This window comes from Acartia tonsa, chromosome 10 (genome assembly GCF_053477335.1).
Source record: "Acartia tonsa isolate MP-2025a chromosome 10, ASM5347733v1, whole genome shotgun sequence".
Classification (NCBI taxonomy): Eukaryota; Metazoa; Arthropoda; class Copepoda; order Calanoida; family Acartiidae; genus Acartia; species Acartia tonsa.
Window position 1 is genome coordinate 14,611,995 of NC_137269.1, and position 25,386 is coordinate 14,637,380.

At 36.9% G+C, this 25,386-nt stretch overlaps 2 protein-coding genes and 1 long non-coding RNA gene across 4 annotated transcripts in view; 2 read left to right on the top strand and 1 right to left on the bottom strand.

Moving 5' to 3' along the window:
* Positions 1-25,386, bottom strand: part of LOC145329485 (uncharacterized) — a 63,690-nt gene that overhangs the window by 23,878 nt on the left and 14,426 nt on the right. Inside the window, exons 12-19 of the mRNA XM_080173656.1 lie at positions 23,016-23,072; positions 22,686-22,748; positions 21,911-21,963; positions 21,705-21,796; positions 21,067-21,233; positions 19,889-20,036; positions 19,464-19,576; positions 17,710-17,761 (exon numbers count right to left, since the gene is read on the bottom strand). Coding sequence (XP_080029782.1) covers positions 17,710-17,761; positions 19,464-19,576; positions 19,889-20,036; positions 21,067-21,233; positions 21,705-21,796; positions 21,911-21,963; positions 22,686-22,748; positions 23,016-23,072 — 745 coding nt within the window. The remainder of the gene's footprint in view (positions 1-17,709; positions 17,762-19,463; positions 19,577-19,888; positions 20,037-21,066; positions 21,234-21,704; positions 21,797-21,910; positions 21,964-22,685; positions 22,749-23,015; positions 23,073-25,386) is intronic.
* Positions 2,948-5,266, top strand: LOC145329484 (uncharacterized). The gene is made up of 4 exons (XR_013882930.1): positions 2,948-4,283; positions 4,366-4,422; positions 4,517-4,581; positions 4,667-5,266. It is a non-coding gene; the product is annotated as an uncharacterized LOC145329484 (long non-coding RNA).
* LOC145329483 (uncharacterized) lies at positions 13,756-17,622 on the top strand. 2 transcript variants are annotated; one of them, XM_080173655.1, is made up of 5 exons: positions 13,756-15,905; positions 15,988-16,044; positions 16,139-16,203; positions 16,289-16,496; positions 16,626-17,622. In XM_080173655.1, exon 1 carries the CDS (start codon positions 13,757-13,759, stop codon positions 14,354-14,356), a length of 600 nt encoding a protein of 199 aa, XP_080029781.1. In that variant the 5' UTR covers position 13,756; the 3' UTR covers positions 14,357-15,905; positions 15,988-16,044; positions 16,139-16,203; positions 16,289-16,496; positions 16,626-17,622. The 2 variants fall into 2 exon arrangements, with proteins under 2 accessions (XP_080029781.1, XP_080029780.1); XM_080173654.1 differs by having other exon boundaries at positions 16,289-17,622.

Below are 25,386 nucleotides of genomic sequence, written 5' to 3' on the forward strand. Positions count from 1 at the left end.
GTGCCTGAGGAGGAGAAGATATGGGACAAGGTTTCCATGTTGAACCAACATTTGCGTTTACTCAATCTGGACATGGGAATGACCCCCAACAATGTGCACAAAAGTTTAACTTACTCCTTCAACCAGGGTAAAGTGAGCTATGTTAGATACAACGTTTGGGTTGAACGGATGAATTCATCAGGGGTAGGCGCCACCTTAAATTTTGAGGGGCTCACAAGATACAAAAATTACCTCCTCAAATATATTCATCAAGGAGGCTTCAAGGAACAACAAGGACCGATGGTCAGAGCCATTGGAGGTGATGGGTCTCCTGCTCCGCTGTGCCATACAAGAGGTTACAAAGGTAATGAAAAGATGTTGGAGATCATGAAGGCTAAAGGGTTGAGGGTACCGGTGAAGCCAATGGGTGATAACAGGTCAGACCTACAGAAAAAGATGGACAAGGCTAGGGCAACTGCTAAAAAGTTTGCAGAAGAGAGCAAGGCAAGATACGGCGACAATTTTGAAGAGAGGGGAGAGAAAGAAAAACAGCCAAAGAAAGGAGGAAAAGAAAATGGAATGAAGAGCGGTAAAGAAAGATTAGAAGCTAGAGACAAGAAAAGAAAAGAAAACAAGGAGCATCAACTCACCCTGGAGGTTAGCAAACTGAAGTTGGAGAGTCTGAGAGCAAGGAGTAGAAGCAAGACAAAGTATGAAGAATTTGAACGTGAGATTGATCGGCTGAAGGACAAGCTAAAGGAGAAAGAAAGATTAGTCTCAGAGCTAAGGAGGGATTTGGCTAGAGCGGAGGTAGATTGTGAAGAATGGCGAGAGATAGCAGACAGAGCAAGGGTTTTTAATAAGGGGCCTAAACGTGCCAGAAGATACTAAGCTGTTAAGAAAAAGATGATCAAAAAGATTAAAATATAATGAATGCGTAAAATAACATGTCAAATGTATGTTTATGATCTAGGAGCAATACCGAGGAGGAGATGGACAAGATCATCAACTACATCAACAACCAAACCAATTTTATCCTGTATAAATATTTGATTATTATGTGCCTTTATGATAACTGCCTTATTGCATTTATTATGCTTACTGATATGAACATTTGTAATTCCAGAGAAGCCCTGGGGTTTTTAATATTTACTTCTGTGGCAGCTAAGTTTATGTGAATCTCGTTTTACAGATCCTAGGAGGATGGGAGCTTAGACGTTGCATTGTGTGTGTCCGCCTGCATTAAGCCCAGGTAGTGGTTTTATGCTATTTTCTCAGTTATCCTCTTAAATTTTTTTTTTTCAGTTTTGAAAATTTGAGTGCCCCCCCCCCCCCCATCCGAGAGCGAACAACTATTTTAGGTTAGGTTAGGTTATGGGCTAGGGAGTCGAGCGCTGCGGCTAGGCAGGCAAGGGGGCCGAGCGCTGCGGCTAGGCAGGAAAGGGAGCCGAGCGCTGCGGCAAGAGTTCACAGTTGTTTTCTAAGAGGATATTACCGAAATGTTAAGCATTTTTTGACGAAATATCATCAAATGTTATGTTGAGTTCAAATAAAATAGTACGCCAAAACATAATCAAATGCTATAAATTACGAAAGTACACAAATAACAATATTACAAGTTACCATCCCTGTTTCTAAATTAACATTTTTCATCAAAAAAAGTTTGATTTTTGTGTCATAGCCATTTGAACTCAACAAAACATTTGATGATATTTAGTCATAAAATGTCTAACATTTCAAAGTTTTATTCATATAAAACAATGGCGAAACTAAATTTTTAAAATTAAACATAACCCTTTAGTATATTCACCAAAAAAACATTTAGAATCACTGCTGGAAGGTGCTTAGAATCACTTGCTCTTGTTCGTGCATAGTCCCCTTTTAAAAGGACTCTCCACAGAAAAATCAACTTTGGATATTTGAAAATCTAACCTGAAATTATTATTCTCTGTTCAATTTTAAGCATTTTTTGTTTTTGTGGCATCGCGATCGAAGCCCTTTGAAATTTTTTACCTTCTTTAAGTGAATCCTCCCGCCATTCAATTTGTGCTGCTTTAGTGATTTTTAGCTTCTATGTTGCTGCATTCATCGCCCTTCTCCGCCGCTACTCCGCTATTCATTGCTGTACGTCGCGTTTCAATACATGCTCCCCTCTCCCTTGTTCAGAAATTAAATGTAGGCTGGGGGTGTTGTGTATAGCAACGTACGCAATGTATAGCGGAGTAGCGGCGGAGAAGGGCGATGAATGCGGCAACTGCGGCAAAAGATGGTTATATTTGGCGGAGGCGAACACAAACTGGAGGCGGCAGGATTGTCCAGTCAAGGAAGAGGATAAATCGTAGAGCGGCCGGTTGCAATGGAGCAAATGTTCTTTAGCGGCAAACATATATTGAGTGGAGAAAAGTGTAGTATATATTGTTATAGCGGCAGTACAAATAGGCGGCGAACAAAATTTTCAAAGGGCTTCGATCGCGATGCCACAAAAACAAAAAATGCCTAAAATTGAAAAGAGAATAATAGTTTCAGGTTAGATTTTCAAAAATCCAAAGTTGATTTTTCTGTGGAGAGTCCTTTTAAGTTTCTATTAATGGGTAACATCATAGCCTACTATATAATCATATAATGATATATTATTAAAACTAAAAGTAGCTACACTTAAATATAGCATATACTCATCTCTTTTAGAGACCTAGATGTCCAGCTATATCCTTGATACCAACTACATTTAGTATGATATAGTATATACTCACCAAGACTAGTGGCTTCGCCTTAAGTGTGGTGGGAGTTCCTCCACCCCCTTATTTTTTTAGGGGGGGGGGGAGATGTCCCATCCCCCAAGAAAATAGCTTAGTAGCTATATTCCCTAAAGCATAGAGCCCAATCGGTTCAGCAATTTCCAAGATCCAAAGACAGAAAGACATCAAATTTTTTTTTAAAGAATATAATTTCTTTTATTGCTCTTCCTCTCTCTCATGTCATTAACCAAACTATTTTAACTGGAAAAATACCTTCTGAATTAAAAATCGCAAAAGTTATACCTATTTTTAAGTTAAAAGGGAATAATTCTAATGAAAAAGCTGATCCATCAAACTATAGGCCAATAAGTTTATTAGCTATTTTCTCAAAAGTTTTAGAAAAAGTCATTTATCAACAACTTTCTTGTTATTTGATTAGTAATAATATCATTTTTGAACATCAGTATGGATTTCAATCAAAAAAGTCTACAATACACCCTGTGGTACACCTCTTAAATTACATAGCCGAAGCAAAAAACGATAATAAAACTGTAATTGGAGTCTTCTGTGATCTTGCAAAATGTTTTGATACAATTCCACACCATATTTTAATTAAAAAGTTGTCAAAAATTGGCATTAATGGCATTGAACTTGAATGGTTTAAAAATTATTTAAGTAATAGACAGCAATTTGTACATGTAAACAACAATGACTCAACAAAGCTGAAAATAGATAGAGGCGTCCCACAGGGCTCTATTTTAGGACCAATTCTATTTTTAATCTACATAAATGATCTTAAAAACTGTACTGATTTATTTACCCTATTATTTGCTGATGACAGTAATTTTCTAATTTCTGGTAAAAACTTTACAGAGATAAAACTGAAATTAAACAATGAACTTAAAAAGATATCTGATTGGTTTAGGAGTAATCAAATGAGCTTAAATCCTGATAAAACTAAAATTATGATATTTAATAAAAACGAAAATACTATTGATTGGAATGCTCTTAATATTAAGCTAAACTTTAACAATGAAAATGAGTTTGATCCTGAGAAAATGAAAATCTTAAATTATGTCAATTCAAGTAGCAATATTCCTGCAATTAAATTCCTAGGTGTATTTATAGATCCTTCTTTAAATTTTAAATATCATGTAGAACATTTACGTAACAAAATTTCTAGTTCCTTATTTCTTATAAATAGAGCTAAACATATACTGAATTTAGATAGCAAAAAAATGCTTTTTCATTCCCTTATAAATAGTCATTTACTTTACTGTTTACCTGCCTGGAGTTGTTGTGCTGGCTTCGCCACAAGCATTCATGTTCCCTATTTTAGAATTCAACAGGAAAGAAAACGTTCATTCCCCCTGGTTAAATGTTCTGTAATATCAAGAAGCCAACCATCACTCATGTAAAATTGTTTTAATTTTGAAAAGATTTTTTTAAAATTTTTATAAAAAAAGATTAAATCCATTTCAGAAAGATTTAACAAAACATCAAGACTTTTTAAGCTCCGAGCCACCTCGTTTCTAAACAGCTGGCTAAACAAGGAGAATTCAAAGCAAAGTAATATTTTGTTACAAAAATCCATTTAAAACTTAATTTTTAATTCAATCCTTCACATGTAAAAAATATTTATTTTTTTTAGAATGATTGTATAAACTGTTAAGCTGCTCAAAGTGATCAAAGCCCTAATAATTAATAGGTAAACTTTTGTAAAGCAGACATTTATTAAAAAAGAAATTGTTAAAAAATAGTGAAGAAAAAATAAGCCCTCAGCAATAAAGTATTATATTTAGAAAATTGTACCTACTGTTGCTGTGATAGATTGTTGGAACACTAAGAACTTTGTGTTGTTAACAAGGTAAAAAGAAACCAAAATTCAATATGTTTTTGAAATATTATATTAATAAGCTTTATAACAAAGTAAAAAATTATTTAAATTTTAGATTGTGCTGTTATTCTGATTTTATCCTGAATATTGTTGGCCTAGCAGCCTTTAATACCTTCTGGTAATTATTTTTTTAAAAGAAAAAGAAATTTTATTTTTTTCCAAAAAATCAAAATGCAAAAGTGATTTCATTTTAGTCATAAATCGAGCGCAGTGAGAGTTTGAGTTCAAATTACCACCCCAGGCTATAATATACCCCCAGCGGTAAATCATGTTTATTGTAATAATGTTATTTATAAGCTCCGAGAAATTTATGTAATGAATCCAGTCATTCTTGTTTTATACATTTTTAATTTATCTTTCTAAACCTAAAATATTCCCCTTTTATTTTAGTTTTGTGAAAGTTCACGAAGAACATTTTTATTTCAAAGTTGAAAAATGTCAAGCTGTCCACTAAATATGGGGAAATCTGCCTGGTGACGTCCTACACCTGGAGCTGCTTGCTGACCATCAACCGGCAGTAAGGCTGATACAACCCTCCAGAAATCACAGGTTGTACATTCACAAAACTGAGAACGTCCCAAGACAACTACTGGACGTCAAGCAGCAGGACAACAAGCTGCTCAAAAGGGTTTGGTAAGCCCTAGCTGGTGGAGCATCCGCGAGGAACTCTGCTGCAGAGGGGATTCAGCTTCGCGGCTGGCCCCGACTCAAACTCATTAATTCATTGTAATTATCACTGCTTATAATTGTATTTAATACATGCTCGTTTTTATTGACAGATAAGGATAGACGCAGCCTTGGCGGGAGGCTAGACAGACAGGGCCGTAAAAGCGCCACCCCGTATGCGTCGCCACCACCCAAAAGAGGTGCTGGCTGTGTTTTTTGGCAGTGCTAACGTCATGCCACTTAATTAAAACAGGCTGTTGTAAGACCAACACATTTTTCCCGCTACTGGTGCTTTGAAATAAATAGCCTACAGCCCAGTTGAGTAAGCGTTTGAAAAACAGCCAATGAAAATCACTACAAAGGAACTGCAAGATCTTGGTCCTGTTGAAGACTTGCCGCCCCGCCGCCGTCCTAATCTTCCGTACACGATTCCAAGACGTTTTCCGGCGGCCAATATTGACGACCCCCCACCGACTCAAAATTTTCCAGGGGGGAGCCGTATACCTAGAACCCCTCCCCTATCTAGAACAAGGGGATATTCTACTGAAGCCCAGCCGCCATCTGGGCCGAGATCTGCGCCTGCATTGCACTTGCAGCCCGACCCGTCCAACACTGAATCTACACCGACCCGTAGAGTAAGCTTCGCCAACTTAAAGAAGCATCACCGTCACAGGCTAACATAGAGTCTGTCCCCAAGGACCGGCAGCCGTCAACTAGCAGTGAAGCTGGGCCGCAGACACCAAAGTCGCCATCAACACGGCGATTAGACATATCAACAACGCCATTTACAAGAACTTGTGAGGAGATTCATGAAGAGTTAGCACACTTCTATCAACCTAACTCAACCACAGCACAGACACACACAGTTTCAGTACTTGGCAACAATAACAACACAGACAACATGGCACAAGACATACAAGATGCCAAAAAGAACACCATTGAGGTGAGGTACATGATTGAGGACTTTGAACAAGCAGTTAGTGCACCTGGTGCAAGCTCTGTTGATCATCTAGAGGTAATATTGAAGCAGCTAGATGCCGCCGCCGCCACACTCCGAACCGCAAGATCTGTTTTTGATGTGTATGAAGGGAATGATCCATCCATCAACGTCAAGAAAGAGGAGGCAAGGGAAGCCCATTGGACTGTCCGCACAATGATAACAGGTTTAAGTGCACATCTTGCTACCCGCAGAAATGAACAGTTACCTGGAATCCGCGCATTACAGCCAGCCGCAGCTGGTGGAAATGTTAATGTGCCTAGGCTGAATAATGCACAAATCAATGCTAAAACAAGATGTGTAGACAATGCCATTGCAACACTTATTCCCAGGGCAGTTGAGCTTGAGTCAGAGCTGTTTAGGATTACAGACACAGAGCTCAGGTCAGACTCACAGCTAGCTGACTTTATGAACCAACTGAAGGAGTCCACAACCCGCGCCAGTGAACTACTAAAGAAGCTGGACAATGCTATCAAGGATGCTACAGACCTTGATAAAGATGATGAGGCCACAAGACTGCACGAAGCCCAGACTAACCTGGAGAAAGAGCTTGAGGCTGCCAAGAACCAGGTAGAATTGCAACAGCTGCGCTACGGATTCAAGGCTATGTGTAGTACAAGCGAGCATAGAGCTAAGAGTGTTACAAAGCCAGTGTTTGATGGTGTGAATGGCCTGGACATGTTCACATTCAAACGTGAATTTATGGCTTATGTGGGCAGCATACCTGGGCTCACTGATACTGAACGGCTGAACATATTGCTGAAACAATGTCTCAGTGGCACCCCACAAACAATATGCTGTCAAGAAGCATCTGTTGACAGCTGCTGGAAAAAACTCTTGACCCGTTATGGTAGTGTTCCAGATATTTACAACAAGTTTCTGAAGGAGCTGAATGAAATTGGGAGACAACCCTGGTTAACAGCAGCACCTTCTCTCCATCTTGATTGGCTGTACAAGATACAGGCTGTACTGCTTAAAATGCAAAAGTTTGCCCTGGAAATGGACCCAGACTGGGGAGCAGAGAGTGAACTTTACAGGTTAAATATACATAGGACTGTCAAGAGCCTATGTTTGAAGTCCAAGGCTGATGAATTGTTGAAAAGATATATCATCAATGCTAATTCTGTAGGAATCCAAGATGGTAAAAAATGTTTTGGCCTCCTACTTGATTTCTTGGAAGAAGAAATCAGCCTCAAAGCATTTGAAGTTAGTGAATATAATGCATCTAACAACGACAACCGTGACAAACCAAGCGGAGCTGCGAAGCCGGACCGCCAACAACGACATGGAGGAAAGGACCAAGACAAGGATAAGAGTAAGGAGAAGGAGGTTGTGTTAGCTGCTGACAGAGGTGGAAGTAGAGACAAGACTTCAGCCAAACGCAACGACACAAGACCGGTCACCAAGCCACTGGAACAGACTGGCTCAGGTACAACACCTGCAACACGTGACTGTGTACTTTGTTCTGGCAGACACACCCATCTTTACATGTGTCCAAAGTTTATCAAATCCACTGTCAAGGAACGGATGAAAGCTGCGACTGTAACAAAGGGCTGTATGAGGTGCCTAAGAATGGATGCAGACTTTGACAGCTCTGATATGGATGCTTGGTGGACACGTCACTCCAACAACTGCAGGACAGAGCACTTCTGTAATGTTGAAAAGTGCACTAGGGGGCGCCACAGGTCTCAAAGACACATCCTGTGCTGTCCTCTACACATCGACGACAATAAGAAGCGTTTGGACAGCTTCAGAAAGGCTGTGGGAGAGACGCTGCCTGCTGGGAACCTGCTCTACAACATGGCACATGCTACCATAGACTCAACACTGGTAGGTGATGCTGCAGATATCCCAGCTGATGTACACCCTGATGTTAACCCACCTGCCATATTCATGATGCAAGAGTTGGAAGCACCAAAGGGTGGAGAGCCACTACTGCTATTTTATGATTCAGGATGTTCTAGTGCTTGTATCAGCACCAGAGCTGCGCTGGAGCTGGATGGGACAGAAGTCCGTGCTGGCCCAACTTACCTGAATGTTGCCGGCGGCCAGACTGTTAAGCTTGATCATGGAGATGTTATGGTGTACCTGAAACTTGCTGAGCAACACAGTAAGCAGTACAACAGAGCTGCTGTAACAGGTATGATGATGTCCCAGGTCACAACAGAGTTTCCTACCTGGGATCTAGAGGAACCATACATGGATGTTGCCAACAGTTACACTGGACGAGAAAAGCTGCCAACTGTACCTAAACGTATTGGTGGTAAAACTGTGGACATCCTGTTAGGCTCGAAGTATTCCTGGCTGTACCCAAAGCTGATTGCAACCCTGCCCAGTGGCTTGAGCCTGTACAAAAGTATGTTTGCTGGTGTTGGCGGCCACAGGGGTGTGTTAGGCGGCCCCCATGAAGCTTGGCAACAAGCAAATACTGCCATTCAACAGCTGGGAGCCTTTGCCTATTTATGTGCTGAGGCTAAGATGTATCAGGCCTTCACTGATATTAGGAGGTTTGAGGACTGGACAGAAGATAGAGGTCTCCTGGAGGATGACAGAATAGACACCTGCCCATTCCAAGGAGACAAACAAACTGCCCTGCAAGCCAAAGCTGATGAAAGGAGATACTTTGAACTTGAAAATATTGGCTCAGAGGCTCCATATAGATGTATAAACTGCCGTGGGTGTCCTACCTGTAAAAAAGGAGCCATCCTGGAGCACCAGAGCTTGAAGGAGGAACGGGAGGACCAGGTTATACAGCAATCTGTCCGTTTCTTACCTGACCAACAACGAGTAGAGGCTGATCTACCCTTTGTCATTGACCCTGAAGAATCACTGGGCCAGAACCGACACATAGCTATGGCAATCCTGCACAGTCAGATGAGGAAGCTCCAGCAACAACCTGACCAGCTAGCTGAAGTCCTGAAGAGTCACAACAAGCTAGCAGACAATGGTTACAGCTGCAGACTTATTGACCTGCCCATGGATATCAGAATGGAGATAGAAACCAGCCAGACCTATTACTATCTGCCATTGAGGACTGTTACTAAAGAAGGTTCTCTGAGCACGCCCACAAGGTGTGTCTTTGATGCCAGCAGCGGCACCAGGACGGCTAAGTCTCTCAATGACACATTGGCCAAGGGCAGCAACCGGCTTGAAGGGCGAATATAGGTTGAATATAATATGGGCTCAAAAAAACCGTGCAATTCCATAGATTATAAGTAACTTTAAGATATTGACATATCCAAATGTATAAGTCTGTTATAGCTTAAAACCTACACATTCTCAGGATAAATTTATGTAATAAGTGTGGTTCCCTAAGAACTCCAAACATCCTAGCATCACACAAGGCTTCGGTTTAAGGTTGAATTAAAAAGCTTTTGTTAAATGATAGTCGTAATAAAAGTGGAAACCAGTTATCAATCTATTTTTTTGTATTGTGGATTGTTTCTTCCTTGACAATACTCCCCAACAAAGTGTAAAGTATATGAATTTTATTTTTTTAAAAAAACCTTTACAGGAGAAATTTTATTTCATGTAAGTATGAAAATTATATGGTAATTGTTATAATTAATTTAAAGAGGACAAAAATAATAGGTGAATCGTGTTTTTTTTTCTTATATTTTTTTCTGGAGAAAATCTGGCGATCGGTGCGTTTGTGTGTGTGTGTTGAAAAATGCGTACTAGGGTAATTATGTCATCAAGAATTAATCATTGATCTTTATACAGAAAAAAAAACTTTTAAACGTATTATTTACCCTAGTAATTACTCCGGACGCAAATTGACGCAAATTATTTTATGCTTTTTAAAAAATCAATAAAATAGTATATAATATAAAAAAAATAAACACTTTAATTATCAATTAAGATGCATGCCAATGTAATAGTCAATTAAACTTAAGAAAAATAGTCAAAAAAAGTCTTGTAAAGGGCTAAAATAAACGATTTTGTTGACTTTCTCATTTATCATATGTTGAAGTAAAAGCAAAAATTGCAAAATCTACTTAAGGATTTTTTTGATTTTTTAAATTTAACATAGATATTTTAACCCTTTACAGTCGGGCCCCTTGCCGCACCTTAATCAGTCGGGGGGGGGGCGTTCAACGCCCCCCCTTATTATCTCAGTTCCTATTAGAGCTAGAGGGCTAAATTTTTTTGTGCAAGTCCCCTGTTTGATTATGAATTTCCGACCTTTTATAAGTCTAAGTCAATTTTCGCTTCCTTCACCCTTTTATTTAACAACCTTTGTTTTTAGGTCCTTTTTTACTTAAAAATTTCAAACGGCTGTAATTTTCTTATTTTTGAAGCTAGAAGAAAATTTTTTTTCCAGAAAATGTTTATCTTTATGTAAATTTTACATTAGAAATATCAAAATATAAATTTCAGCGGCCGCAGCTGTACTTGGCAGCTGCCAGCCGCCGCAGTCGGCGGTCAGCGGGAAAACGGCGGCGGATCTTCATGAAATTTTAATACGTTATGTATACATATAAGAAAAGCTTAAGTTTAAAATTTGAAGTCTCTAAGTCAAAAATTGCGGCCACAGGAGCCTTTTAAAGATTTCTGGAGACCTGGAGGATCAGGACCTGCAGGATCATACCTGGAACCTGAAAGTGACTTGAACACCTGTATTTCATATAAGGATGTACTACTAGAGGATTTTTTAGTATTTTGGTATAATAAAATGCTTTGTTTTAGTCAAAAAAATATTTTTGCTCTTTACCTGGATGACCCTGCCAGGTTTGCTGGCATCCTGTGCCCGCCAGGATGGAGATATTTAAAAAATTCCAACTCTCAGTTATGTGTCATACCCATACTTAAAAAGTCAAGCAGTTTGGGCTCTTCATCTTTCACACACAGAAAATGAGATAGAAAAAACCGGATGGGGGGGCGTTCAACGCCCCCCCCCCGACCGTTAAGGGTTAAAAGTATGTAATGGCACCTTTCATATAAGCTCATATCATATTGAAACTATATTCGCCCTTTGAGAAATTGCTCCACCTACTGATTAACTTTAGAGCAGGACCTCATGCTTTTGCCACTGACATTAAAATGGCATACAACAATGTGTCACTAACACCACAGAACTACAAATGGCATCATTACCTGTGGTACCCAAACTGTGATCCAAACCTGGAAGTGGAGGAGAGGATTATGTTGACCTTGATATATGGTGTAATAAGCAGCGGAAACCAGACTACTGAAGCTATCCAACAAGTCGCTGAACACTGTATAGAAAAGTATCCAGAACACAAGGATGGAGCTGATGTCCTGCGGACTCATACCTATGTCGACGACACAAGTGAATCATCAGACTCTACAGAAGAGAGGACCACTCAGATCAGTGGCCTTAACTTTGCCTTAGGCCTTGCAAAAATGGAGGTCAAGGCATTTGTTCTATCTGGTGAAAAACCTGATGAAGCAGTATCTGCGGACGGTCAGTCTGTTGGGCTGCTTGGATACAGATGGCTGCCAGAAGAGGACAAGTTGACCCTGGAGCCAAAACCACTGTACTTTGGCAAGACCCGCCAAGGTAAGCGACCTGAACCTGTGACAGGTGACATCAAGGAGGCTCTGTCTATACACTTCACCAAACGAACCCTCTTGAGCAAAGTTTCCAGCAACTGGGACCCACTGGGGCTAGCTACGCCCCTCACGGCCCAGTTCAAGCGGGATTATGGCACAGTTGTATCGCTAGGAACCGATTGGGATGATGGTCTGCCCGCGACACACCTGGACACCTGGGTAAATCACCTGGAAATTATGCAAGAGCTGCCAAATGTCATTTCCAGCGTGCGGCTGCTGGTGCAGGCAAAGTTGACCTAATTGTCTGTACAGATGCCAGCAAAGACCTTGCCGTAGCATGCATACACACACGTTACACTGCGCCTGATGGATCAACCCAGGTAAGGTTGGTGGCAGCCAAATCCAAGATTGTGACCGGACTAACAATCCCCCGAGCTGAGCTCCGTGCAGCTGTTCTTGGAGTAACAATTAGCAGAGCAGTTCTCAACAACTTCAAGGATAAAGTGGAGGATGTTTATTTTTTCTCTGATTCAACTATTGTTTTGTTCTGGTTGAACACAGATAGACGGCCAATGAGCATTGGTGTCAGAAACAATGTAATTGAAATTCTGAGATTTTCTGACAAACACCAATGGAGACATGTTGAGTCAGCAAATAACCATGCGGATATTGGGACCAGACCTGGCACAACTCTACAGGACATAGATGGCCAGTCAAGCTGGCAGACAGGTATGAAATGGATGTACCTCCCTAAATCTGAATGGCCTGCCAAAAGTATTGCTGAAGTAAAACTTTCTGATGATGAGAAAGCTGTAGCCAAGGCTGAGATAAAAGCTGTTGCAACGGTGTTGGCCCTTGAAGACAGCTTGGCAGCCAGGTACAGTCTGTCAAAGTATGTACTTGATCCAGCTAAATACGGCTGGTCGGAAATCTGTTAGGATTTTGGCTAATTTATACAGGTTTGGAGTATGGTTAGCCTCGAAAAAATCCGGCAAACCTGTGTCACATTACCTGCCTGTTATTGATTCAATCAAGGACCACTTGACCAGAGATGAAATAGCTGCTGCTGAAAACTACTACTTTAGGCTAGGCACAGCTGAAGTAAAGCAGTTTGCTAAAGCCAAGGATTATGAAGGTGCGCAAGAAGTTAATGGGATCCTCCACTATGTTGGCAGGCTAATAGACAGTGAAGATATTCATGATCCTGGAAATGTGTTTGCGGATTTAAGCCCTGTGTCATTCTGTAAACCTATTTTGGACAGGTATTCACCTGTCTCCTACGCCATCATGACACATGTTCACCAACGGGAAGTACACCACCGGAATGTGAACCAGACACTGCTGCACAGCAGGACTGTAGCGTACATCCTAAAGGGGCGCGACTTGTCCAAGGAGATACGAGAAAAGTGTATGACTTGCCGGCGTAAAGCAGCTAAAAAAGTTCAGGTAGAGTTGGGACGGATTCATGAGAACCGTGTCACAGTTGCCCCTGCTTTTTACAATGTCCAAGTTGACATTTGTGGGCCATTCAATGCCCAATGTGAGCACAACCACCGTGCAACAGTAAAAGTCTGGTGTCTTGTGTTTAAAGATCCTGCCACTTCAGCCGTAGCCGCCCATGTGATGACAAAATATGACACTGATGCATTTATCACAGCCTTCATGAGATTCTGTTACCTACACTGTGTTCCTGACAAAGTTTTTATTGATGCAGGTAGCCAACTGAAAAAGGGCTGCAAAGAGATGGAGTTAAGTATAGCAAACATAACCAAAACCCTTAATGGCAAATATCAAATTGGCATTAAGCATGAAATAGCACCTGTTGGCGCCCATCATTACCAGGGATGTGTGGAGCGAAGCATAGGTGAAATTAAACGACTGTTCCATCATACATTTGATGGCTTGAAGCTTGACATACTCACCTATGAAACCGCCTTTTCATATGTGTGCAGTGAGCTGAACAATATGCCGCTGTCACTAGCTGGAAGGGCAGAATCTTTGGACGGCGTGGACCTGATAACGCCGGCCCGATTGATGCACGGTAGAGCCAGTAACAGAACACTTTTGATGCCTTGTACTATTGCCAAGCCAACTCGCGTTCTGCAACAGCTTGAAGCAGTGTACAACAGCTGGTGGAAAATCTGGTACAGCCAACGGCTAACAGACTATGTGCCCAGAGGCCGAAACCATGGAAAAACGGTAAGACAACCAGTAAAAGGTGACGTCATCATTTTCACCAAGACTGAAGGTGAAAAGTTTGCCAACAACCGTACTTTCAAGCTGGGTATCATATCTGAGATGTTTCCGTCTAAGGACGGACATGTAAGAGCTGTAGAAGTCACCTACAGAAATTCTACAGAGGAGGTAACCAGGACAACCAGGAGAGCCTCCAAACACATAGCAGTAATATATCCGGAGGATGAATTGATGTTGACAGAGATAATGGAGGCAGCAGCTGCCAAGGCTGATGCCATGTTCATGTACAAGTCCAACAGAGCACAGTCCAGCAAGCTAGTTTCAGACCTACAGTATCAAGAAGTGGTGGACACATGCGGAAACCAGTGAAACAAAAAATCTGCATGGCCAAGACACTAAAAATCCAAGGTTTGTCGGTAACATAGTATTTGTTTTGTTAATAAATAAACTTTAATCTGTTATGTTAAGACGTTCAAAAGGGAAATAAAAATCCCTGAGAATCTGTGACAAAATTAAAAAATTGTCCAAAAATCATCTATCTGCCCCTCTTATCTTACCTGGGTAAGTATATTTGTCTGAGAAAACTTTAAAAATTCTGTACAAAAATAAACACTTATGGGTTAATGATTTGAATAATTAAAACATTCAGTGACAAGTTAAATACTGTCTTTAATCAAAAATCCGCCCCCTGTAGGTTAACCTGGGAATGCTTAAAGTTTTCCGCCATTGAAAATTAAAAATTCCGTGCAGAAACAAGCAGCAGATATGATTTTTAAAATATTCTCAAAAAAGTGACAAACCTGTAAAGGATTCCTAAACACTTTAACCTATAAAGGGTTCCTAAACACTTAAAATCTGTCGTCTCTCAAATTTCCCTGTATTACAACTAGAAATTGCGAAGCGAACCTTATAAAAACAATAAATAAATCAAAAATAAAGTGAAAATAACAAAAATAATACTTTTCAAAGTTAAATGGAAAGTATCCCAAAAAAAATGAAAAAGTTAAAATAACTAAAATATTTTCGTCCATACAAAAATAAGTGATATTTCGCCTATGGCATAAATAAATCTACGTAATTTTTCTATAAGGAAAGATAAAAATATGTGATAATTTGTCTATGGAAAATAGTCAAAAATCTATGTGATAATTCGTCTACGGTTCGCGCGAGAATGCCGCGCCGACAACAAAAACAAAGATTTTCTTTCTGTCTGCTATTGTCAACAGTGAAGGAAAGAGCTCTATATTTAATAGTGATACAACAATTATTTGCGGTTTTTATTACGTGATACATCGTATTTTATTCGCCACGCTAGTAGATTAAATAAAACAATGATCTTAAACAACTTTTTTTGTGTGATAATTTTATCCAATGCTTTTTAAAACTATTCAATTTAATGTTTTAAAAGTCGAATCAAAGTACAATTTTATAATGGGATTATACCCACTTCAAACTTTTTTTTTTAAAGTCAATCTAAAGTGCAATTTTATAATGCAACTCAAAACCTTTAAAGCAAAAGCCAAATATTTTACTACCTCTTTTAAAGATTTTATTTATAAATAAAGATTTTATATTTATATATGTAGTAGTATATTCTTGGAGCTATCGATGGGGAAATGATCCGTTTTCTATTTTTCGCCCGGGCAGTGTGCTGGCTTCGCCACAAGCATTCATGTTCCCTATTTTAGAATTCAACAGGAAAGAAAACGTTCATTCCCCCTGGTTAAATGTTCTGTAATATCAAGAAGCCAACCATCACTCATGTAAAATTATTTTAATTTTGAAAAGATTTTTTTTTAATTTTTATAAAAAAAGATTAAATCCATTTCAGAAAGATTTAACAAAACATCAAGACTTTTTAAGCTCCGAGCCACCTCGTTTCTAAACAGCTGGCTAAACAAGGAGAATTCAAAGCAAAGTAAGATTTTGTTACAAAAATCCATTTAAAACTTAATTTTTAATTCAATCCTTCACATGTAAAAAATATTTATTTTTTTTAGAATGATTGTATAAACTGTTAAGCTGCTCAAAGTGATCAAAGCCCTAATAATTAATAGGTAAACTTTTGTAAAGCAGACATTTATTAAAAAAGAAATTGTTAAAAAATAGTGAAGAAAAAATAAGCCCTCAGCAATAAAGTATTATATTTAGAAAATTGTACCTACTGTTGCTGTGATAGATTGTTGGAACACTAAGAACTTTGTGTTGTTAACAAGGTAAAAAGAAACCAAAATTCAATATGTTTTTGAAATATTATATTAATAAGCTTTATAACAAAGTAAAAAATTATTTAAATTTTAGATTGTGCTGTTATTCTGATTTTATCCTGAATATTGTTGGCCTAGCTGCCTTTAATACCTTCTGGTAATTATTTTTTTAAAAGAAAAAGAAATTTTATTTTTTTCCAAAAAATCAAAATGCAAAAGTGATTTCATTTTAGTCATAAATCAAGCGCAGTGAGAGTTTGAGTTCAAATTACCACCCCAGGCTCTATAATATACCCCCAGAGGTAAATCATGTTTATTGTAATAATGTTATTTATAAGCTCCGAGAAATTTATGTAATGAATCCAGTCATTCTTGTTTTATACATTTTTAATTTATCTTTCTAAACCTAAAATATTCCCCTTTTATTTTAGTTTTGTGAAAGTTCAAAGAACATTTTTATTTCAAAGTTGAAAAATGTCAAGCTGTCCACTAAATATGGGGAAATCTGCCTGGTGACGTCCTACTCCTGGAGCTGCTTGCTGACCACCAACCGGCAGTAAGGCTGATACAACCCTCCAGAAATCACAGGTTGTACAGTTGTGGTCTTAAATCTACTATGGAACCATTAATTAAATTGCAAAAAAAAGGCAATAAGAATTGTTTTTAGTAAGAAACACATCTCACACACAATGCCTTTATTTAAAAAAATGAATGTCCTTCCTTTACATGAATCAGCTAATTATTTGAAATTATTATTTATGTATGATTTTATAAACAGTAAGCTACCAAGTTCCTTTCAAGGTACATGGCTTCGCCGTAACCAATTACATACCAGAAATCTTAGAAACTCAAATATGTTTGATGTTAAAAAGCCGAAGTTTAAATCTATTGAAAGATTTCCTAAGTATCATTTTCAAGAATTATGGAATAACCATTGTAATAATGATTTATTAACCCACAATCAACCAAGAAAAAAATTTATTAAAAATCTAAAAGAATCTTTGTTATCAAGCTTAATTCTAGTGTGTAACAACCCATTATGTCAAGAATGTAGATAAATTTATATTTCTTTTCAATATTGTTTGAAATCTGATAAATTAATCAAAATTTATTTGTTTAAAATTTTTTAAATTTCTATTATTGCAATAATGGTGTGAGACTTGTATGCCCTAATCAATCCTTCCTATTATCATTCTTTCCTCTCCAATATGATTTCATTTATTGCTTATTATCTTTTTTTTCTATTTTTTTGTCTTATTTATATGGCCTGTATGAAAACAATGTGTGAATACACATTACTGCATACTCCTATTTTTTAGGAAACTGCCATTTGGGAAGAAAATATTTTTATAAATTAACAATATCAATAAAATTTTTCTGTATATATAAATGTATATAATATTCATTTAATTTATTTATTATTGTAGTTTTTTTTTCTATGTATGTACACCCAAGAATAATAAATCTAATCTAATCTAATCTACTTACTGAATATCATAGATTGTATGTACTCACCTCAGAGAGACCAAGATGTCCAGCTAAATCCTTCACAACAACTATGGACCAACTAAAATAAAATAAATTTGTCCGAAAACATTTTTCATAATAGTACCTTGTCCGAAAAAAAGCATTTGTGATAAAAGGTGACCTTAACAAAAAAACATTTGTCGTAAAGTTAAACTTATAAAAACAAAAATTTCATAAGGTTATTTTTTTTATTAAAGAAAGGTACCTACTCTTTTAAAACAATGTTTTTTGGGGGATTTTTTTATAAATTAAATAAGAAAGTCGAAACATAGATAAAAAAATATTCAAATTGACATAGAAAAAATCTTCGTACTCCTTGCATACAACATTTTTTTGAGTGGTTTGGGACTACCCAGTACCTATAAGGTAATGTCAATCCAAAGGATTTTACTAGTGATCATATAACTGCAGTCTTAAAATTATATTTTTTATTAATTAATAAAATTATTTTCAAATAAACCTACTTTCAGATATCTTTTATTTCTTATTGAGAGGAATTTAAAGATCGAACCCATCCACTCTGTAGTAGGGATAAAAGGGAGAGGTAGGTTTCGGGTAAAATCCGTAAAGGTTACGTGTTATAAGTAAAAAACAGTTGTGCAGTCCAATCTAACGGCTGTCCTTTTTAGGTCGAGCCAGAACAGAAGGTTGCTTTCAGTCTACTGCGGCAGATATTATAAATAATCGGTCTTTTCTTTTATTCAAAAACAAAACTTTTTTCAGACCGTCTATCTATAATGTCTGCCGGCTCTTAAGAGAAATTCTAGGCTGGCACTATCCAATATAAAGGGAGAGCAGCCATTTCTCAATAATAACAATAATGTATCTAACCCCTCCATACAATTACGGAGGGAAAACTAAGACAGGTAGCCAGGAAAATAGGCAAAAAAACGAATAAACGGCTGGGCCGCCAGCCATTACTTTTCCAACTTTTTGTTCGATTTAGGGAAAATAGACCTTCCAAGGATTACTCATGAAAAATTTCAGACCGAAATTCGAATTCTAAGTGCCATTTAATCATTGAATACGAGATGGTTGCATTACCCCCCCCCCCCTCCCCTTATTTCAATTACTGAACATTAATGACCAGCCAAATAACTGTATATCCCCATCACAAGGACCTTGTTCCGATTTTCAATTTGGTCTTTGAAAATCAACCAATAGTGTCGGGAATATTAACACAGCCAAGTAGCAGGAAACAATTTACTAGCAGACGAAAACGGTCCTTGAAGGGAGGCAGTTAGTCTGTATTTTGTCTTGCCACTACTCTGAAATGTGAAATTCAAAATGAAAAAATTCAGACCCTTATTTTTTAAAGTAAATTTTACTTAAGCCGAAAAATCACATAGAAAAATTGAATTAAGCATAGTGGTTGTGTCGAGTTTTATCTTTAGCATAAAATTCTGCTTTCATAGACACCTAACCCGACTTCCTAGCTCTCATACAAGTCATTTGAGCCCAAAAAGTATGTATCAAGACCTCAAAATCTATGATTTTTCCGCTTAACCAAAATTCACTTAAAATACATAAGGGTCTGAATTTTTCATTTTGAATATTTTCTTTCATAGCCTGCTGAATGTCGGAAAATGTTCTTTAATCTAATTTACCGCAACAAACACCATTATACATGTATATAAAGATCACACATACAAAAAATAGGGTTACAACTTCATTACAGGGAAGACTAGACCATTTTAAAAACCGGTCATTTTTCGTAACGTATACTGTAATATAAATTTTACCTGTCTGATGTGTCTGGTGGTACTAATTCTGTTTCTATGCCAGATTTTTGCAAATTAAACTCAAATAAATTTTCTTGCTTTACCCTTTCTGCACTTAGTCTATCCACAATCACCTAAAATTATTCCTATATTCAATTTTTTCTAGCATTGCGTCTCAACCACTTTTGTGTGTGTTTATTTCATACAGATGAGAGTGGACATGGAAAAATTGGGGTCAACCCACCCCCTTTTTATTTTAGTTAAAAAATAAAATTTGAAATGTTTTGGGAGGGTGTAGATACCCTCTCCCAAAATTGTAATAAACCTTCCCAGTACCCATGAGAAACAAGATGTAAATGACAATCATAATGGTTCAGCGACTAGCGAGATCCTTCTGTACAAACAGACAGACATCCATTTACTTTATTATAAGCATATGATTTTACCTTTCCAAAAGTTCCTCTATCAACCTTGATATCCTCTCTGAAAATGCAAGCAAATTGTTTCTCAAAGTCCCTCCCTCTGAAGTCAGGTTCTTCTTTCTCCATGGTCTCTTCCTCCCCTGCCTCTATGTCCGCATGGAACTTTTGGGATCTACAATTTTATATAAAAATATAATATAATTAAAAACACAAATAATGTTTTATCAAGTTTTGTTTCCAGGAGGTTAGATATTTTACTGTTTTAAAGGGGACTATCCACTAACTAGAGCACGTGATTTTAAGTACCTTCCAGCATTGATCCTAAGTATTTTCTTTCAGAATATAATAGGTCACTATTAAACAATAATATATTGACGAGAAAATTTATGTTTCGCCATGTTTTTTAGGTATTTTAATTGATTTTGAAAACTTATAGTAATGTGATATATGTGGTAAATCTTTTACTCAAAAACTTGACTTGTACAGACACATATTTGGACTACGACTTGGGTACAGTTTAAATGACTTTCAATATATATTAGTTTATAATATATAGGTATGTTTTACCTTTATGTACAAGTAATTGATAATAGTAACATATACTTTTATGAAGCTAATTTTTTTAATAATATGGATATTCGATGATACATATGCGAATACACATGTTATATAGGTTGTAAATTAATCCATATTAGCGTTAATTTAAACATACATGTGAGAAATAGTTAATGTACTTTTTTTTAATTTTTAGCATTTGACAACATGGACAATTAAAGACACTTCGAACTCAACAAAACGTTTGATATAATTTTGACTAAAAATGCTGGACATTTTTTTTACTTTTCTCAACTTGAAGTGGTGAAAAATAAATTTTCTCGTCAATATACTAATGATTAATAACGACCTATTATATTCTGAAAGAAAATACTTAGGATCAATGCTGGAAGGTACTTAGAATCACGTGCTCTTGTTCGAGGATAGTCCTCTTTAGCTTTCAATTATTTGAAACTAGTTTTAAGGAATGATTTTCATTGCATTTTTGTGTGCATATAACGGTATATTTATAGTTAGGTAGGTATATGATGTTTATAATATTTTTTTTTTACAAATGTTGGTATTACAAGAGAGTACAAAAATTACACATTTAGCACAAAATCAAAATCAGGTTTAGGTATTAAAGTTTCAATCAAGTTTTTATATACCTTAGTTTAATCATTATCCTTCCAGCCTTTACTAACTTAGGTTTAAGACTTGAACCAACACAATATTTGTAATTTGATGTTTGTACTTTTTCAGGATTAGTTTCAGCGTTGTAGCATATGACCTCCAAACCAAATGTTTTATTATCAGGATTTTCTTCCATATAGGCCTATAAAAAATAAATCTAAAAAAATAGGGATATATCTCTATTTATTTTTCAATGCAAAACTGCACCAAACTTATTCTTAAAACAGTTAATATAACGGGTAATATAACGTTTGTTAATTAACGTGCACTTATGTAAGGTTAGGTTGGCAAATGATTTCTCTAAGTTTTTAAGAAAACAAGTGAAAGAAAGCGATTGATTCAATTATAAAATAAGTTGAAAATAAGAGGGGCGTGTAGTTTTTTTCCCCAAAGCCTACCCCCTGCGAAGTTGCCTAACATTGCGGGGTTCCCTTACCAATACCCTAAATAAGGTGGGAAGTTTCTGTGCTCGACTAGGCACTTTGAGGGATATTCCCGTTCAGCCTCAAAAAGAAATTTGACTGCCAATATGTCTAGATCCTCCTCTTGAGTGTGTCTAATATCTAAATCTCGTGTTTGTGGAAAACTATTGAAACTATTATCAATGATATACCTGGCACTTCATGGGAAAAGTCATCCATGGATAAAAATAGGAAACTCCCATTTTCGCATCATTCAGTCTATTAGAGAGAATATCCCAAACAGCCTGATTGAAAAAATTCTTAAGTTTACAATTGGATAAAAAAGCAAATACTTACCTACAAAATACAGAGAATAAAAAAACAATTTTTTAAATAAAATTGTAAATCTAAGAATTTTCCTTAAAGAATGTAAAGTGGTAAGTTGGAAAAGAAACAGTTACTAAACCAGATCTAAAAAAAAATAAGTTATTATGTTATTATATAAAAAAAAGGATCACAACATCCATAAGTAGCGAAGCACAAAATCTATTATAAAATAGACAAACAGACAAAGTAATTTATAGAGCTGATTAAATGTTATCATAACAAAAAAATGAAAGAGATAGGTAAATATGCAAATAAATATGCAAAAACAAAAATTCATGAAACTTTGAAAAATTAAGGTTTCTGAAAGTTTTAAAAGCAGCTTAAAAGCAATCAGACTACCAAATATAGGAACCGAGAAAATCTGTTGCAAAAAGTAAAAGCGGTTAAAGAGCTGTTTAGAAGCAGTCTGGCCACTATTGGTGATGAATACTTAATTATGCTTCATATTGTTGGGAATGTTGACAAGAATTTTCAGCCTTCTATCTTTTACAGGAGCCGAGAAAATCAGTTTTAAAAAATAAAAGCGGCTCCAAGCTGCTTAAAAGCAGTCCGACCGCTATTGATGTTTCATACTTAATTTTTTTTTTTGGGGGGTGGGGGGGGGGTTGTCGACCCCACTATTTTATTTTTAGTTTTAAAAAGAAATTTTAAATTTTTTTTTTTTTTGGGGGGGGTGGTGGTGTCCCACCCCCCAAGAAAGTAGTTATAATCCTTCCCTTCGCTACAAACAAACAGACATCGTTCTACTTTGTATTATAGATAAATACCACATTTTAACTTAAAAATATATGAATAATTTAAGTAACCTGTAACTGTGTGTGCTTAATCTGTCAACATCTATCCTTCGCCAATTTAACTTTTCATTTTCCCTAAGAAAAAAATATTTAGATTTCTAAAATTTTAAGTACGTAGGCATAAATTAGACTCATTTGCATTATGATGCTTACACCAAAAGGTATTACAAATTAAGTGTGAATGAGTAATACTTGCCACAAAAAGCCCCTTTCGCTTTATTTGCACATCCCTCTTTGAAGAAGCAAACATAAATCAAAAATACAAAAATAATCAATCCATAGATGCTAGGGCAGACAGACGTGAAGAATAGCTTCACCGACAGTAAAAAAAAACTTTCTAACCTTGTGCTTGACTGCCAAATAGAAAGTCTGGCTGTTGGCCATCTTTCCAATATTTCTCTATAAATTCAATTCAAATATAAGTTTATTAAGTAGAAGATGAGTGTAGGTATTTGTGTTATTTATTTACTAACATAAATGATAGGTAACATAATATAAAAAAAATTCTATAACAAGTAATTGCTGAGCCACCTTATATTACAAACTACCGGTCATAATTGTTAAAATATGATAAGGGGGGGGGAAGTTTTGCCACTTTCGCTTACTCCGTGATTATTGGGCTAGGTATTAAAGTTAGACTATAGGTCATTTGGGATAAAAGTTTACTTTTGGGTAGTAGCTCACGTATTTTTAATCATTTTTTGGATAACCCCACCCCCTAGCCCCCCGGGGCTCAAAAACCCCCTAAAAATGAACCTAACCTTAATTTTCTCAGGATCCATTTGACCAATAGAGATGATTTATTAAACTTAAGCTTTTATGCGTGTAAACTAACTACTAGTTTTTAACTCACCCCCCTGCCGCCAACCCCTAGCCCTCCGGGGCTCCAAAAAACCCTAAAAATGAACCTAACCTTAATTTTCTCAGGAACCATTTGACCAATAGACATGTATTTTTAAACTTAAGCTTTTATGCGTGTAAACTAACTTCTAGTTTAGAAGTCACCCCCCTGCCGCCAACCCCTAGCCCTCCGGGACTCCAAAAAACCCTAAAAATGAACCTAACCTTAATTTTCTCAGGAGCCATTTGACCAATAGACATGATTTTTTAAACTTAAGCTTTTATGGTTATAAACTAACTTCTAGTTTAGAAGTCACCCCCCTGCCACAAACCCCTAGCCCTCCGGGGCTCCAAAAAACCCTGAATATGAACCTAACCTTAATTTTCTCAGGAACCATTTGACCAATAGAGATGATTTTTTAAACTTAAGCTTTCATGGTTATAAACTAACTTTAAGTTTAGAAGTCAACCCCCCTTGTGCCAACCTCTAGCCCCCCGGGGCTAAAAAAAACCCCTAAGAATGAACCTAACCTTAATCAAAATTTCTTATTTGAAGAGTTAGATGTACACTTATTAAACCAAATATGCTTATTTTTGGATGTTATTGACATATTTGCTAAAAAAATTAAAATCGGCCTCAAGGTTCAGGTGCTGCAGGCCTCCAGGTCCACTCTGGAGACAGGTAAAATTAAAATTTCTTATTTGAAGAGTTAGAGGTACACTTATTAAACCAAATATGCTTCTTTTTGGATGTTATTGACATATCTGCTGAAAAAATTAGAATTGGCCTCCAGGTTCAGGTGCAGCAGGCCTCCAGGTCCACTCTGGAGACAGGTAAAAATTTAAATTTCTTATTTGAAGAGTTAGAGGTACACTTATTAAACCAAATATGCTTCTTTTTGAATGTTATTGACATATTTGCAGAAAAAATTAGAATCAGCCTTCAGGTTCAAGTGCTGCAGGCCTCCAGGTCCACTCTGGAGACAAGTAAAAGTTAAAATTTCTTATTTGAAGAGTTAGAGGTACACTTATAAAAACCAAATATGCATCCTTTTGGATGTTATTGACATATCTGCTGAAAAAATGAGAATCGGCCTCCAGGTTCAGGTACTGCAGGCCTCCAGGTCCACTCTGGAGACAGGTAAAAATTAAAATTTCTTATTTGAAGAGTTAGAGGTACACTTATTTTACCAAATATGCTTCTTTTTGTTTGTTATTGACATATCTACTGAAAAAATGAGAATCGGCCTCCAGGTTCAGGTACTGCAGGCCTCCAGGTCCACTCTGGAGACAGGTAAAAGTTAAAATTTCTTATTTGAAGAGTTAGAGGTACACTTATTGAACCAAATATGCTTCTTTTTGGATGTTATTGACATATCTGCTGAAAAAATTAGAATTGGCCTCCAGGTTCAAGTGCAGCAGGCCTCCAGGTCCACTCTGGAGACAGGTAAAAATTTAAATTTCTTTTTTGAAGAGTTAGAGGTACACTTATTAAACCAAATATGCTTCTTTTTGAATGTTATTGACATATTTGCAGAAAAAATTAGAATCAGCCTTCAGGTTCAAGTGCTGCAGGCCTCCAGGTCCACTCTGGAGACAAGTAAAAGTTAAAATTTCTTATTTGTAGAGTTAGAGGTACACTTATAAAAACCAAATATGCATCCTTTTGGATGTTATTGACATATCTGCTGAAAAAATGAGAATCGGCCTCCAGGTTCAGGTACTGCAGGCCTCCAGGTCCACTCTGGAGACAGGTAAAAATTAAAATTTCTTATTTGAAGAGTTAGAGGTACACTTATTTTACCAAATATGCTTCTTTTTGTTTGTTATTGACATATCTACTGAAAAAATGAGAATCGGCCTCCAGGTTCAG

Coding starts and splice junctions, on each gene's coding strand:
- LOC145329483 (XM_080173654.1), top strand. CDS start 13,757: ATGCCGCTGTCACTAGCTGGAAGGGCAGAATCTTTGGACGGCGTGGAC.